The sequence below is a fragment of the Habropoda laboriosa genome, unplaced genomic scaffold, assembly GCF_001263275.1.
Source record: "Habropoda laboriosa isolate 0110345459 unplaced genomic scaffold, ASM126327v1 scaffold186, whole genome shotgun sequence".
NCBI classification, from domain to species: Eukaryota; Metazoa; Arthropoda; class Insecta; order Hymenoptera; family Apidae; genus Habropoda; species Habropoda laboriosa.
In genome coordinates, this window is record NW_017100427.1 from 2,559,646 (window position 1) to 2,576,196 (window position 16,551).

Genomic DNA, 16,551 nt, shown 5'->3' on the forward strand with positions numbered 1-16,551 from the left:
TTCACCGGGAAAAAATGGCGTGGAGAAAATCGATACGAGAGATAGCACGTGGAAAAGGTGAACGGTGTACGTACAATCGATGGATTTTAACGAAAATTCCGAAACATTGGAACTTTCTACGAGAAACGTGAAACCAGAGACCCGTGGGTCAACACGGTCGGTACAGTGCCCGGTAATTGTAACGTGAGGATGATGCACGCGTCTGCACGCTTGAGGCTACAATTTTATTTGCATTCGCGGGTACCTGCCCTAGGGAGGGAGAGAAAAGAAAAGAGAAGAGGACATGAGAAAGAGAGAGACGGGGGTGAGAGATGCGAAAGATGCGAGAATATAAACGGCCATTGAATTTTTCCGTCGGTCTGATGATGATCTAAAGAGAGCAAAGGGTTCTCCGTGGATACTGACCTTGCAACCTTCGCACGTGAAGGCCCCGAAGTGAAAACCCGCGGCCGGCTCTCCGCAGACCCTGCAGAGCTGATTCATCTGCAACAAAAAGATGCGACATGTGGTTACGCTTCGGCTAAGAAACCGAAGACGCTTAGAATGCAGCGGTGATCATGCTGCAAGCACGCGCAATATGTGCCAATCATGGATGCGTTTCTTGCTCGTCTCTGACGATTCTCCAAGCATAGACGAAGAGAGAGAGAGAGAGATACAGGACGAAGAAAAGAAAACAGTCAGCGACGATGACAAAAAAAAAGAATAAAGAACGAACGAGAGAAATGAAAAAAGAAGGAAAAAAGAATTAATCCTATAGACATAAGCAAATGATACGATAAGAAGCACCGACGAATGCTTCTATCCAAAGTGCTCCCGCTGGCTAACGCTATTTATTTCAACGACGATCACGGGACACAGTTTAGCCACGTAGGATTAATCATTCGATGTTTAACAAGCACCGTTCGATAGGGACATCCGCGTATCCCGCGACGTTTTCGCGTCCAACCTGAACCCTCGCGGCGAACGATTAAAAGTAAAGACGAGTGTGTTTCTAGAAAAATTTTCGATGGTTTCGCGTGATTTATCGGTCGATCGAGGAAAGGATCTGTGAATGATTGGATCGATTCCGTTCGAATCGAGCGTAACGTCGATCGCCAATCACCGATCATATGCTCGCAAGGTTGAGAATCTTCGTGATAGAGAGAGAGGGAGAGAAAAAGAGAAAAGATTGTGTGTGTGTGTGTGTGTTCACGCTCGAAAAGCGACGCAGTCACGGTAAAAAGGGGACGTTTTCTTGCCTTCTCTCTGGAGGATGCAAGAACAGCCGGGGATTTGGTTGCGAGACCATGTTCCTATTAAAACCTAGTTAGCCAGTCATTACGGGCTCTGCAGCGTGTAGAACGCGCAGGTTTAGAGGCGACGATCCAACGAGAAAGGATGACCGACACTTGAAAGGTAAAATCATACGTGGACGACGGGAGAACGTGCATACGATTCGAGAAGAATTGTTGCTCCGTTCTTCGCGAGCCATGCAAAGGGCGTATCAATTTTAGTCTCAGTTTTTCTTAGGAAACAGATAGGTGCTCGTTTTGTTAATTGAGCTATTGTGAATTTTACGCCTTTTTTGTGTCTACTCTGTTACTTACGGTTGCCTGAATCGTAGCATTTAACCCTACATAGATAGCTCAAGGGAGGATCAAAGAATCTCTACAAAATTTGAATCTTCAGTTTTCTTCGTCAAATAAATTGCTTTTATTCATTGTAAATAATTATTTTCTAAATTGAAATGAAATTAAACCTTCTTGAAGTTTGCAATTGGGGTTAAGGGTTAATCTTAAGTGAGACTACTCTCAAACAGCCCTTCAATTTTTCTCCTAATGAGAAGTGACACTCTAAGATCAAATTTTCTAAAATTATATCGATAAAATAAGTGAAACGTTCGCAATCGGTAACTTTAATTGCAAGTGCTTCTACGTGAAAGAATAATCATTCCATAATAGTTATCATCTCGAAATTTTTATTACCACCACTTATGTACAGACTTTTCCCATCCAGTCTTCAATTACCGTAACCGAACAATGATTGAAAAATCCTGCGTGAAAAATGAACGTAAAACCGTATAATCGCGAGAAACTTGAATAAGAAAGGTTAGGCGACGCGCGTGAGAGGTAAAATCGAAGGTGGACGTGCGCGTGAACGAAGAACCACGCGAGAGAGAATCGATTCGTGATCTACGAGAAGGGTGTATCGATGCTAAATAGTTTACGGTTTCGCAACGAAGAAGCGCAACGGTCGATGGTAAAAGGGGGCGTTCGTCAGACAGCGTCGAAATAATATTACGTCAGCTTCGCGTGCGTGATCTCTCGAGGAGAGAGAGAGAGAGAGAGAGAACCTCTCGGAATAACCGGGGCCAAAGGTCCGCCGTGGATGTTTCGAAATATTTTTAGAATTCGATTTTTTCTCTCTTTTTAACCGACCGTTCGGTATGCATAAAGGTATATCCTCTGCCGTACGGTAACTACGGTATAGATCTCTCGTGGGATCGAGACGATCATACAGAGGAGAGAAGCACAACTTGACGTTCTGCTCGCGAAGAATCTGATCCATCTTTTGCTTAGACATTGCGTGTCCGAGATTGTTGGAGCGTGGTGGAATGTAATGTGGTAATCGGTTACGCGTGAAAAGGTGTCTTGACGAGCTGGACGAGATGATCGACAGCGAACAAGGATTAAGAAAAGTAATTAGAGGATCTGATGCTGTGAGAAACTGACGTGTTGTTTCAGATTTTGATGCCGCTGTGTTTACCATCGGCTGTGCTTTGCCCGTCGTGAAACAGCGAAACTGTGTCGACGAGAGCTTTCAAGAGTTGGAATAATAGCGTCAGTCTTCTTTGGATATCGCTGGATTTAATTGAACATGGCTGACGAGGGAGAGACGTGTGTCGTACGTATATCACAACGATGAATATCTTTTTTTCAGGTATTGTACGATATTAAGTGAAAGATATTTGTTTAGTATATTATTAAAATTGCAATTTCACATTTTCATTAATATCTATTTGTATTTAATTATTTACATTTATATTTTCATCGATACCTGTTTATTTAGCACGTCGACTGCCGCGTGAGATTTTCATTATTCCAAGCGTAGTACTGTATTATTCTTTATTATTGTTATTTTTTTAATTCAAAATAATGTCTAAATAGTTAGCTATGATGTTGGAAATTTTCAGTCGACGATATTCATTTTATTTGAATTATTCTAAACATTTGAGGCCCTCCGATCGCCAACGTCTCAGTCAGCGTGTTAATACTTTTTTACTACAATATTTCTCCAACGAGAATTAAGCAAAAATTGCTCAGGTTTCAAAGGGTTAAAAATTCTCTCTCCTGCTGTCTACCAAAAGTAACTACACCAATTGAAGAGCAATTAAAATTTCATTTAATGTCGTACACCCTAACCAGCAATTCCCAGCGCGATTAATTCACCTCGAAGAGCTCACCCCGCGCTCTTCAAGGCGACGAACAGTCTCCTCTCGCTGTCTGAAACGCGTAAGGAAGAAAGTTCATTTGGCGTCTCGTATCAAAAATGATTTCCCGTTTCACCGAGTACGCCGTATCTGGGTGAGACGGCGGCTGATGGCTTCTTGTGGGAACGGCCGGCAAAAGCGCGGCCCGAGCCAGGTAAAAAAAGGTTAAACGTCCAACAGATGACGGCGGCTGTGTCACCTCGGTTCTAATCCCTGCACTCTACCGCGGCTGGCTGGCCGCTGGTACTCCAACGGAACTAAATAATGTTTCTTCGTGTGCCTCTCGATGGCCTCTCTCTCCTTCTCTCTCTATCTGCCTCGTTCCATCCTCTCGTGACTTCGTTCACGTTCGTTTGTTCACGCGTGGAGAAAGACGAACTTCGTCCGACGAACGTGTGTCGTTCCCGGCAAGCTTCTTTGACCGGCGTGCGGTGATATTCGACCCTGTTCGACCGCTTAATCGCACACCCGCATCCGCGGGGACGTCTCATTAAGTAACGCCGCGAAGGTAATGCCGATGACGAATGGCACTCGACGAAGAAATGAAAGTAGCGTGCCAACCGAGGATCTTTTTCCTCGCGTTATACGCCTGATGATTCGCCTCTTGCACGCACGCACGCTTCGAAGCGGCGGTTCTTTTTTTCTTTCTTCTTTTTCGCCGCGACGCCACCGCGATATGTAGGTCTATCTGAACAACGGTGCCTTTATTGCACTTCCATTTTTGCGTTCGGTGCTAGCGAACAGTGCATAGAATTGATAGGATTTTTTCGAGTAATTCGCGTTAAGGGTTGAAAAATGCTCCGGGTGATCGAGACTGGAGAATTGTAGATTAAGAGGTGTTTCAGATGAAGTTGAAGTGCTTTAAAAATTTTTAAGCATTCCCTTTTCACAATTTCTTATTTTACGGTCGAATATTAGGGTAGCCTTCATTTGAGAGTAAAAATGTCGCGTTTCTTTCAAGAGTGAAATTTATCTTGTTAAAACCCAAAGATGGAGATTTTCGGAGAGTCACCGATGGAACCAGGCTAAGAAAAGCTACGTTATTCTTTCTCGAATCGTGATCGACGAGAGATCTCCGATAAAGTCGTTCCTTTGGTGACACGTTCATTTGAAATCTCTTGTAACGCGTATCGAAGTATGTTCGTTTCTGTTTTTATTATTACACGATTACGTAAAGCAGTGTTACAGATGTGTAATTTTTTTTCACGGAGCAATTACCGATTGAAAAAACCATCCACGTAAATGCATTTACATTATCAGAGCAAAAAGAAAGGAAAATACTCCGATAAAACTATACACGGTTTTTTAAGTAACCTTGCACTCGGTATATTCTGTTCACCAGTCCACCGAGATCGTAACTTAAATTAGAAACAACACGAACGAATTACGTCTTTCGCTGCAAAAAAGTTTGCCAATTTTACGATCTTGCGTTACGTACTACTAAATCATTGCATACACTCTGTCGTTCGTAATGTAAAGTAAATCAGAACATTCATTACGACCGTAATTAAGATCTCGAAAAAAACGATCCACTGTGTAATGTCTTGAGCTATAAGAAACAGACATATTTTTGCTCACGTGAGGTAGCTAATATAATCACTTTTTTGTAGGAACATACTAAATATCCTAATATTAGATTGGTACACGTGAAATTGCCAATCGTGGGTAGTTCGAAAATTCCTTTATTTACGGTGAAGATTATTTGCAAAAATGAGAAAAAACAATTTAGCAATTTTTGGCCAACCAAGTCCACTGTTCGATCCCAAAATTTTACGACCCTCGACAGAATCGAGAACGATTCGAAAAATATCACGTGCAAATATGATAAAAGACGATTTAGCTATTTTTCGTCGACAAAATCCCGAAATTTTTCAACCCTCCATAGAATCCGAAGAAAAATATTACAGAAACTCAAACTTCGTCAGTTACATTAATTAAACAAAATACCTAAAAAGCACGAAATATCATTCAAACTTCCTTGTTATAAACAACAATTTCACATACCAGCCTGAATATTATACTAACAAACATCAGTGTCGCATGAATTGCCAAAAATCAAGGAGTAACCCACCCGATTAAACAGAACATTTAAAAAGCAACAAATATTTCCCTGTACGGAACAACAATTTCCCATCTCGACCTAATACTCACAAACAATACTCAGTGTCGCACGAATCACGTAAAAAATGAAAGGATCACCCGTACAAATTACCCGAAGCCGAACACGCGTCGAATCCGGGTTCGACAACTCGAACGACATACGCCATCGGAGTCGAAGAAAAAAGGAACACGAAATCATGGGGGAAGAAAAAGAAGGAGAAGGAACTTACCACGTCGGTGTTGGCCGCTGCCGTGGCGATCGTCGACGTAGGCGTCCACCACCCTGCGGTGGCGGATGTCGTACTTGTAATGATACCAACACCCGTTGCTCCAGGGATGGATCCGCTCCCAGCCAATCCTGCCGAGCTCGACAAATCGCCCACGTCCATTCGATGTTCTTTAATCTCTCGATGCAAACCGTTCGCGCCGGTCCCTCGAGCCGTCTGTTCCGTGTTCGATGTCGCGACCCAACATTTTCGTGCGTGTCTTACAAGCTCCGACGCCGCGCCGGTTCGAAATTTCGTGGATTCTCACGATCCGCGCGCGCGCGCGCGCGCGGCTAAACCCGGGGACCACCGGCCGCTTCTTCTTCTTCGATCTCCTCTACCACCTTGGATACTGCGTGAACTGGAAACCACCGGCGAGAATTCGATTCGTTTATTATATTCGTGTGTTGGTGGATCTCGTCGAGAGTTAATTGTGATGGCGGTGTTGATTTTGTGGAATATAAGATTTTTGTTCGTTTTACAAATTGGGAGGAGAATATCGACGAACGAAGAATTTCAGCTGTGGAACGTGAAAATCGGTGATGGTTTATATTAGCGGTGTTCTAATTTAGCTCGAACGTTCGAGCTGTAACGAGATGTGTCGGTCGTTTTGTGTTTCGGTTAAGCAGTCGAGGATAATTATATCTGGGTTGATTCGCGGTGTTCCGTGTAAATTAAACGGATTGCTCTTTGTAATTGGATGTATTCGTGTTTTATTTTCTCGTGGTTAACGGATGGAGTAGAGAGTGTTGATTAAGGTGATTTTTCGCTAGAAATAGAAACTTTTCGGTGAAAATAAATTGGAAATGCAAAGAGTTTGGCGTGGAAACGGTGTAGCTGAAACGTGATAATTAACTTCTCAGTGGTTGGTTGAGAATTTTGCGGTAACGAGTAACGTGAGTGCGTGGATTTTTACTGTTATTCAATTAACCACCAGTCCATCTTCTACGAGAAACGTTCTCAAATTTTGGGCTTATTAGGGCAGAAAAAAAATAGAGATATATAAAAAAAATTAAGTAAAATGGAGAATCCATATAGAAATTAGAATAGCAATGAAAATTTCAATCCTCGATAAAAAAAAATGCAAATACATAAGAAAAATGAAACAAAATAGAGAATCCATATAAAAATGAAGATATCCTTGTTCCATCAGATTCGTCCTCGCAGTAACGTACAAAATCAACCATTGAAAGAATCCTCGTTAATTTTTCCAAGAATCTAGCTAAACTTTCTCACGTTTGAACGAAAACGAAAGTAGATAAAATTCGATCGAATTCTCTGTAACTTCCTCGGACCAAAATCATGGCCGCCATTTCTTGCTCGTCCAGGTCGCTCGAGATAACATGTCGTGTTTACAGCGGTGTAACGCTATTACCATGTTAACGGAGCCCGCCTCGCAAGAGGCGCATAAATACGAGCGCTAATTACGGCGCCGACCACGTATTAATTTCATCCGTGCGCGGGAACCGAGCCCGTGTACGCCTTGGTGAACCGCGACGCGTGTAAGCGTGCCCGCTTCCGATTAACGAGATTTCGTTTCCGATCCATTAAAAAAAAGAAACACAGGAACCACCCTCGCACGCATCGCGATTTTTTTCACGGAAACGTCGCGTAATTTCACGCGAAAAAATTACGATCCTCTGTAAAGAAACGCGCCATTTGCAGCTTAACCCTTTCGCGACCGAATAATTTTTTATTTATCTGCCAATCTGTAGTGGATACTAAATTCGTCTGTAATTCATATTAAATTCGGATCAATTTTTGTTGGAATATGCAATTGAGACACACGTGTTCCACTAGTCACTAAAGGGTTAAATTAAAAATTGCACCAAGTATGGTAACTTTGCGTAAAAATGATATATCTAAGAATTTTAATCGTGTCAAATAGAATCTCGATCTTCCCAGACAACCTAACGAAACTCATCCCGCAGTTATCGCAGCGATTTGAATAAAAATTCAGCGAGTAGAAAAAATTTGTCGCAGAAAAAGGCACGAGGTGAAACCAGTTTTAGGAGAAAAAAGAACACGCGATCCTCCATTGAAGAAAAATTCACTGCCGGAAACGCCATTGACGCGCGTCGAGGATCGCGAACGATTCGACAATAAACGGACTTCTTATCTCGTGGTAGAAATAGAGAATGGAGGGGAGAGAATATATTATATCGCCGAAACATGGTAGAATTTTAATTAAACGATCGAGCAGCTTCTAGGCGCGCGAGAAGATTGATTTCTAGCTATCGTTCCTTGACGCGATTCGATCGAGGAAGCACGAAGAAAATTTCGAATGATGCATGGACCGGGAAGAGAGACGTTCCTCTTCCTCTTCTTTTCTCTTTTTCTTCTTCTTTCTCTCTTTCGTCCTGTCGCGGTTCGCGAACACACAACACACACTCGCGAGATATCGAATCGATCGAACGATGAACGAGCGAGCGTGGATACACGGCGGGGATCGCGGCGCCGTGACGCCGGTAAATTTTATCGCGAGACGTCTTCCTTAAATAATGACAAATTAATTAAGGAGCGGTGTATCGCGGCGCGGAAGACCGGTTTACTTCGAATGTATCGTCGCCTCGGTGCGGCACCTATAAATCCACCGTTTCTACGGGCTAACGTTCCCGTTTACTGCGGGAAATATAACGCGACGAAATGGATTTCCACGATCGCGATGCTCGCCGCCGCAGGAAATTGTAATATTATTTCAATTTAACGACAGTACACCCGTCGGGGACGTTCAACAGCCCTGGCAAATGGCTTGTAATTTCCCTGGATCTTCTTCCGAGCGCGATAATTAATCTCATCGTTAAATCGTTTACTTGAAATTCACGATCAGTTCCGCTGTGACGAACGAACTTCATTATCAACGAGAGGGAATTTCCTTCTTTTTTTTTTTTCGAATTTCTGCACACACCACTCGTGCCGATCTACGTTTCTAACCGACGATCGATTCTCTGAACTTCAGCTACCGATTACGGTGTTAATGTTCGTTACCATTGCCATCGAGAGATTTTTCACGCCGAAACTGGCTTGTATTGTGAATAAGTGTCGAGTAATTCGATAAATGGAATTAATCTCCTCGTCAAATTGATAGTTTCTCGACAAACGTGACAACTTGCGCCCTATTTGAGGTAACATCGTGTCTGAAACGTAGGAAACAGGCTTCTCACCGGAGAATTCATTTTCGCGGAATTGTACGTGGCCGTTCGGCGATAAAGGTTGAACAAAGAGCAAGGTAGAAACGAAGGAGGACAAACGGCGTGTGCAGGACTCGCCTGTGAATATTTCCAAGACGACTCCACATGGGATCAGGCAGGAGAACAGAGAGGCTCGTGCAACGTTACCCACGAGCGCAACAAGTTTGCAGTCCTTGAAATAATCGCTACTTTACCAGCACACGCGTGTATGCAAACGTAATACATCGCGTCACTCTTTAGAAGACCGCCTGGCTAGCTGGATTAGCGGCATCTCGCACAATCCGTGTCTCGGAGGGACTAAAAACGAGCAGGTCTCGTCGACAGTGAGCTGTTCCGATTACTCAAGCGGATCCTTGTTTCTACACATCGAGGTCCTTAGTTTTTTCCACGAAATACTTGAGCGAAATTGAACTTTTCTAACGACTCAGGCGAATGCTGAATTTCACACGTTTTGTGTGCTTATATATTCGCAGAATTCGGTGCAATTCTAATTGAAATAGTCGGAAAATGGACTCCGAATTATGGACCATTTGAGGAAGAAATATAATCGATACAGCGCGTCAACAGTGAATGCTGCAATTGGCACAATTTAGGTGTTACATCTTCACAATTTTGAGAGCCTGGTGATTACAGAATTCGGTGCAATTCTAATTGAAAGAGTTTAAAAATGGACGTCAACAATGAACGCCTACATTAGGCACAATTTAGATGTTATATCTTCACAGTTTAAACAGCCTGGTGATTACAGAATTTTATGCAATTTTAATTGAAAGAGTCGAAAAATAAACTTGAAATTAAGGGGCACGATCGAAAGAGCGTTCACCAAACGGAGAACCGCGTTTCCAACCTTCCTCTCTTCGAGGCGTTCTCCACTCGATAAACGACTAGCACAATTTTTTTCGACTTTCCCAGGCCGTCACGCGTCATTAATATCCTAATTGTCCGTCAACTTTTTCACCCTGACCGGCGATCATTCGAGGCACCGACGTTCGTAATAATAATGATTGAAAGGTGAAACACTCGCGTCAAAAGTATCGCCCGTGTACGTCGTCCCCCCTCTCTCTCTCTCTCTCTGTCTCTCCTCGTCACTTTTTGGCCCACCTTCTTCTTTTTCTCTTTTCCGCTTCTCTCGTCGGTTTCGTTTTTTTTTCTATCGCAAGCATCACGATCACTGGCAACCCGTGGCAGCCAATGAGTGACGAGCGGCTGCAGCTTTAATGAACCGGTTGTGAGCGGCACGTCACACGGATATCATGGTACCGACTGCAGACAGTTGAAATTGTTGTGCCCGGACGTCGTGACAAATTAATCGCCGACGCCGCCGAATCGGATAGAGAGAGGAGGATAGAAAGAGAGAGAGAGAGAGAGAGACTGAGAGAACCGAATTGGTTTTTCATAGTAGCCAGAGGTTGGCTGACTCGCGTTCCAACTCGATTTCTTCGTTTCGCCGAGCCAAATCCTCGAATTCTTCGAACTTGCACCAAAACAACGGTCTTTCACGACACCACCGAACGAAGATATGCGTAACAAAGCACTGGCTTGGAAATTCGATGGACGAACATAGAACATTCTTGGAGCGATCTTTGGAAATATCTTCGATTCACCGATTCACAGCACTCGGAGGAATCTCTGATCCTCAAATTGAAGGATAAGTAGAGTCTTCTCTGACAATCGAGCGTTTTAAGAGCAATTTTTACGAACAATTTTGACTCGCGAAAACGATTCACCGATTCCCAGTACTCGGAGGAATCTCTGATCCTCAAATTGAAGAATAAGTAGAGTCTTCCCTAGTAATCGAGCGTGTTAAGAGCAATTTTTAAGAATGATTTCGACTCACGAAACAGTTCACTGATTCACAGTACCCAGAAGAATCTCTAATCTTCCCGAAACCGAAGAACAAGCAGAATCTTCCCCGACTAAAAACCCCGTCACAATCACAGATCACCCTAGAACTCCTCCGATCAACCACCTGTTCGACGATCTACTCAACGAGACACTCAAAAAAAAAAATCCTTCGCGCACGTATAGCATCCACAACCTGATCCTCGTTCCACGGAGCTTTAACGAGCGTGTTACACGTACCATCGACAAATGGACAACAAGTTGAAAACCCTCTCACTGCCGTAGTATCCTTCCTAGCTCTTCTCTCTTCCTGTCACACTTCCTCTCTCGTTTCAACGCACAAAACCTTCTTTTCCGCGTGTGTTCTTTCGCGCACCATTTTCAACAACCACGATCGTTCCTCCCATATCGACACACTCGCGGTTCCACGTCACAAAATCTCTCTGTATAAAATCCTCCGGAAGGAAACGGCAACAAAACTGTGTTATACCTATCTGTACACCCGCCACAAGTTCGGAGGCGCTCGTATCACGAGCGTTCCCGCGAGGCGCGCTCGAGCGGCGTCCACTCGGAATCCGCTCGCGGTGAACACGAGTCGCAGACGCGAGACAAGCGGACTCGGAAGCGGCGGAGGCAACCTGGCGGCGAGGCACGTAAGAGGCGGGGGACGTGAGGGAAAAAAATCGAGGAAATGTGAGGGAAAAAAAATGAAAACAAGGGAAGAGAGAGAGGAAGAAAGAGAAAAAAAGGGAAAGATAGGATTGTGTGTGTGTGGAGAGAAACGAACGTGGCGAAACGAAGTCGGCGGACGAAAGAAGATTGGAGAAGGGAGAAGAAGGAGGAAGCGTGGGACAAAACAGGACGAAGAAGAAGAGGACGGAGTCGTGGCTGGACCACCGGCCGGCTCGGGGCGTGCGCTCGTGTAGCACGTGGCCGCGAGACTGAATATCCCCTACCTCGGCCACCTTCGTCAGTCCGTTTGTCCGCCTCGTCCTTATCTTACCTAGTCGACCGAGAAAGACTACCGCGGCCTTCTCTCGTTCTCTCTCCTCCCACCACCCGCTTGGTCCCTCTCCTTGCTCGACGCTTGGTCCTCGTCTTCTTCCTCTTCCTCAGCCTCCTTCGACTGCTTCTTCACGGTTTCTTCTTCCTCCTCCTCCTCCTCCTCCTCCTTCTTCTTCGCCTTCGCCTTCTTCGTTGGATTTTTCTACTCGTCGTCCTTTTGCTGTTTCTATCCTTTCTTCTTACGCTTCCTTCGAACACTTTTGTTGTTCGTAAGCTCTTCCTCCTCCTACTTCGCTTTCCGATGTTGTTGCCTCTCCTCCTGCTTCTGATCTCGCGAGCTTGTCGATCTCGCCGCGTGCAGCATCCATCGCTGGAGGAGAGAACTCCGCGCTGGACGGTTTGCATGCGTGTCTCGTGGCCGATTCGAGGATAGGTTCTTCGATTGAGAATGAAAATGAGGATGGACCGAGTTTGAAAAGTGTGGTTCGTTTTGTGGAACGGTTTTTGGAGAATTCTGGTGGTAGATCGTCGCTGCGAAAGATTTTAATACGAGGCGCGCGTATTAAAATCGCTGTCGCGAAATCTTTCGCTTCGCCGGTTTGGAATTTGATTTTAATTAGATCGAGGTAGAAGTTGAGGATAAGGGTTAATAGAAACTTCAAGGAAAATTGAACTTTGGAGTTATGATCGCTGGAGCCGAATTAGTGAGATCGTAAAATCAGTCAGGCGTGAAGATACACGTAATCCAAGCGCTAAAACAGCAGTTCGAGGGTGGTAAGGAGTTAACTTGGAATTCGTTCCTCCATTGCAGTCGTTTAAAAAAATTTGTCTGCACCGTAATCGTTGATAAACTGCAAGTTCGTTGTTACCGATACGAGAATTATTTAATATCGCGTATCCCAAAAGAAAAGATTGGATAAAATTTTGCCTCAGTTACTTCGCTTCCACAAACTACATTTGAAATATTTTTTTAGAAGTTGCGATGCTTTTTCAATACGAATAATTCTCGTTGAATTCTGGCGGAAACCGCTGGCTGACCACGGGTGTTAGAGGCACAACTCTCCAGAGCAAAGTTCAAGCCATTCACAAACAGTGACCCGACGTTTTTTCTTTTTTCTTCTCTGCCCCTCTGAAATGAAATGCGACCTTCGCGAGAACGTGACAGCTCGACCAATTCACACCGAGCACACCAATTTATTCTTCGTTTCTCTTCGACTTGCACGAGCTGCTTATCCAAGTGACAAATTTCACCGATAACATTCTTTACGACTTATTTCCAAGCAAACAGAGATTGCTCCTTCTGCAGAAGGTGAACGAGAAACGGGTGAAAAATAGGGAGAAGGAGAGGAAAACGTCTAGGCGACGCGAACCCGTGATCGGCGATGAAAATTACAAACTTTCCACGCGGCGCGAGAACGTTTCCTAACCTTTGTGGCAAACTGTCGACGGTTCATAAAGTAGCCGGAGTACATTTTCCCGGTGCTTCTCGATGTATTCGAGAGATAAGCATCTGCATTTAACGAGCGGTTCGTTCGACACCGCGATTTCCACGCGATCCAGCGAAGAAACACGCGCGGAAAAGCGCGCCGCGACGACTCGCGAATTATAACAGTCGCTAGGCATCGTGAGCGTGATCGAAAGAAGCTCTGTAACGCTTTATACGACGCGATACATTATTAACAGCGACTATTTTTCGCACAGATTCACGCCAATGATCGAGGAATCTCGTTTGGAAGAAAGATTCCGAATTTGTCGCGAGTAGAATTTATTTTACGAGACTTTACTTTTTGAGGGAGGACTGTTTCTTTTTTTTTAATAAAATTACATTGCACACGATTAGAATCTTTAATATTTACGAGAATTTGATTTTGTACTACTTGAGAACAAGATTTGTAACTGTTGCTGATTTAATAGGACGTTTTCTGACCGATATACGAAAGAGATTTCAACGCGCGCATAGGACAGTTGCGCGGAGATTTCAACGCGCGCATAAGACACTTCTTCGGAGACTTCAATGCACGGTTGGTCGTATTGAACTGAACTTGTTAAATAGTACAGAATATTATTGCGTAACTTTTCATCGGACGACGATTCCAATTCTATCGAAAGTAACGATTCGAGCGAAAGTAACAAATAGAATACAGTATGATTTACGACATTGGTTATCGTAATTTGCAGCATCGCTTCGTTTCAATCTTCAACTATATAGCTCATTTGATCCTTCTATTGTCATGATTACACAGGCGATAGCGATCATTTGCGATTTGTTTGCCTCGCTTCTGCAAAATAATTGCATCCACGTAAAAAAACTACCTCGTTTGTGATCGAACAATAACAATTAAAGCTCGAGCGATTCATCGGCTAATCGTGGAACTCGAGGCAGTAAAATAAATATCGGTATTGAATCCTTACGTAATCAACGTCGCGGAATGATCGTCGTCGTAAAACGCGAACTATCACGTGTAAATGCGCAGTTACGTTTGTGAATCCTCTTTGAAAAGAGGAAAAACAAAGGAAGAAAAAACGTCGATCTGCACAATACAAATCGCCACGACGACGAGATCCGCGAATGTATTTCGATTACGCTTATCCTTGCCGTTCCCTGCGCCAGCTCATTTAAAACGAGACAAATGTTATATCATGGTATCACACAGTTGAATGGAATAAACCAGGAGAGAAGGCAACGCGTCGTTCGAAGTGGGAGGTGCCCGATCAGCAACCAATAGAAAGAGCCGCCACCCACGAAGCTATAAAAATTAATTTATCACATGGATCGCCGCCTACGCCATTGCTCCGTTCGCGGCGCCGCAATTTCGCAGCATCCCGCGAGATAGCGTTATCTGTCGGGTCTTCCAAATGGTTAGACGTGTTTGAATTTTTGCAGAAGCTGTATTTACGAAGGATCGTAGGATCTTTTTATGGTTCTTGTTATTACAGATAACCTCGATTTATACCACTGTTAAAGAATGACAAATTTGTTGGAAGAAATGGGTAGAGGTAAAATAGATTTTATACAGTTGCAATACGTACATGCAACAAGTATGCACTTGTCGCAAAGTTGTATCGCAACTATCCATTATGGCGTAGTTCCATTCTTCGAACGAATGAACGTAACGTCTCGTTAAAAGTAATTTAACGATGATGTTTAATTTTACGATGGTGGAGGTGAGTATTTAAATGGTGTATATTGATAGAGATTTTGTTGCAGAGGGCACCATGATACGGCGGTTGTAAAGAATAAGGCTAATTATCCTGGGAGACATGATGAGAGAATACTGACGTACCGACAGAGATAATACCATGGGAGAAGAACGAAGTGTTTCCATGTGTGCACAAACCAGATACAGAACAGATCACCACAGGCGGGATGCTGAACAGACCTGTCATCCAATGCGTTGGTTTGTCCACGTCACGAGGGCTCTGGAGCCCCGTTACCATTTTCGTGTCGCTTCCGTAGTTACCGATTCAGCGTGGAATAAGATTTCAACATTTGTAGTGGGTGGAATTAAAGCTAAATGTAATTTACAAATATGTGTTTCGCAGTGGGAAATGTGTGTGGTGTGTAAGGGAGAAATGAATAGACTATAAAATGCTGTAAAACAATGCAAGTATGTTGTAAATTTTTGTAAAATACATTTTGTACACTTATCTTGCAATGAATAATTTGTATTTTCATAAATAATTGCATTTCTTTGTTCTTTCTGATATTGAAATCCTTTCCTTTACTCCTGCGGCGGCCTTAAACCCCTCCATTTATAAACAAAAAGAACATTAAGTTTCACCTGTTAAATAAAAGTTAAAAACAATTTCTAACTAATCTACTGCATCCAGTTGTTAACACGATACAAAATTAATACATTATAATAAATTGATACGCTAATTAGGTAATAAAATAAGCTGTTTACCTCATTCTTTCGAACTTGGAAAATTTTGGCGCGCCTGGGAAGCGATTGACTTGCACTACTTGCTGGTTTCTGCAAAATTTCGAACGTCCAAGAAGTGGTTGACTTGCACTACTGGCTAATCGCGAAAAATTTCGAGCGTCTGAGGTATGGATGACTTTCACTACTGGCCTGAACAAATTTCGACGCCTGACTTATGGTTGACTCGCAGGAAATCTGAGAAATTTAAAAATTTTCTGAATTTTAAAATTAAAGCTACGAAAATTAGAGAAAGATTTCGAAAATCGCGCGAATACACTCGTTCGGTGCTCAAGTCCTCGAGAATTCCTGGAATTTACGTCATTTCTCGGAAATGACGAAATTTCCAAGAATCGAGTCGATTCCAAGAATTGACCAAAGGGCATTTGAAAATTTCGGTTCTCGAGAATTCCTGGAATTTACGTCATTTCTCGGAAATGACGAAATTTCCAAGAATCGAGTCGATTCCAGGAAGCGACCTCCTTTAGCATCATGTTCGCCTATTAGAAAGTCGATTTTCAGCCAAAGGCTCTTCGAAAATTTCAGTTCTCGAGAATTCCTGGAATTTACGTCATTTCTCGGAAATGACGAAATTTCCAAGAATCGAGTCGTTTCCAAGAATTGACCAATGGGTCTTCGAAAATTTCGGTTCTCGAGAATTCCAGGAATTTGGTCATTTCCGAGAATCGAGTCGATTCCAAGAACTGACCTCTTGTCATATCATGTTCGCCTATTAGAAAGTCGATTTTCGGCCAAAA

General features: G+C 43.4%; 1 protein-coding gene across 1 annotated transcript in view; it reads right to left on the minus strand.

Moving 5' to 3' along the window:
- The window catches only part of LOC108575602 (nuclear hormone receptor family member nhr-25-like), a 7,357-nt gene extending 1,399 nt beyond the window's left edge, over positions 1-5,958 (minus strand). Inside the window, exons 1-2 of the mRNA XM_017938431.1 lie at positions 5,800-5,958; positions 406-483 (exon numbers count right to left, since the gene is read on the minus strand). Coding sequence (XP_017793920.1) covers positions 406-483; positions 5,800-5,958 — 237 coding nt within the window. The remainder of the gene's footprint in view (positions 1-405; positions 484-5,799) is intronic.
- Positions 5,959-16,551: the final 10,593 nt, after the last annotated feature.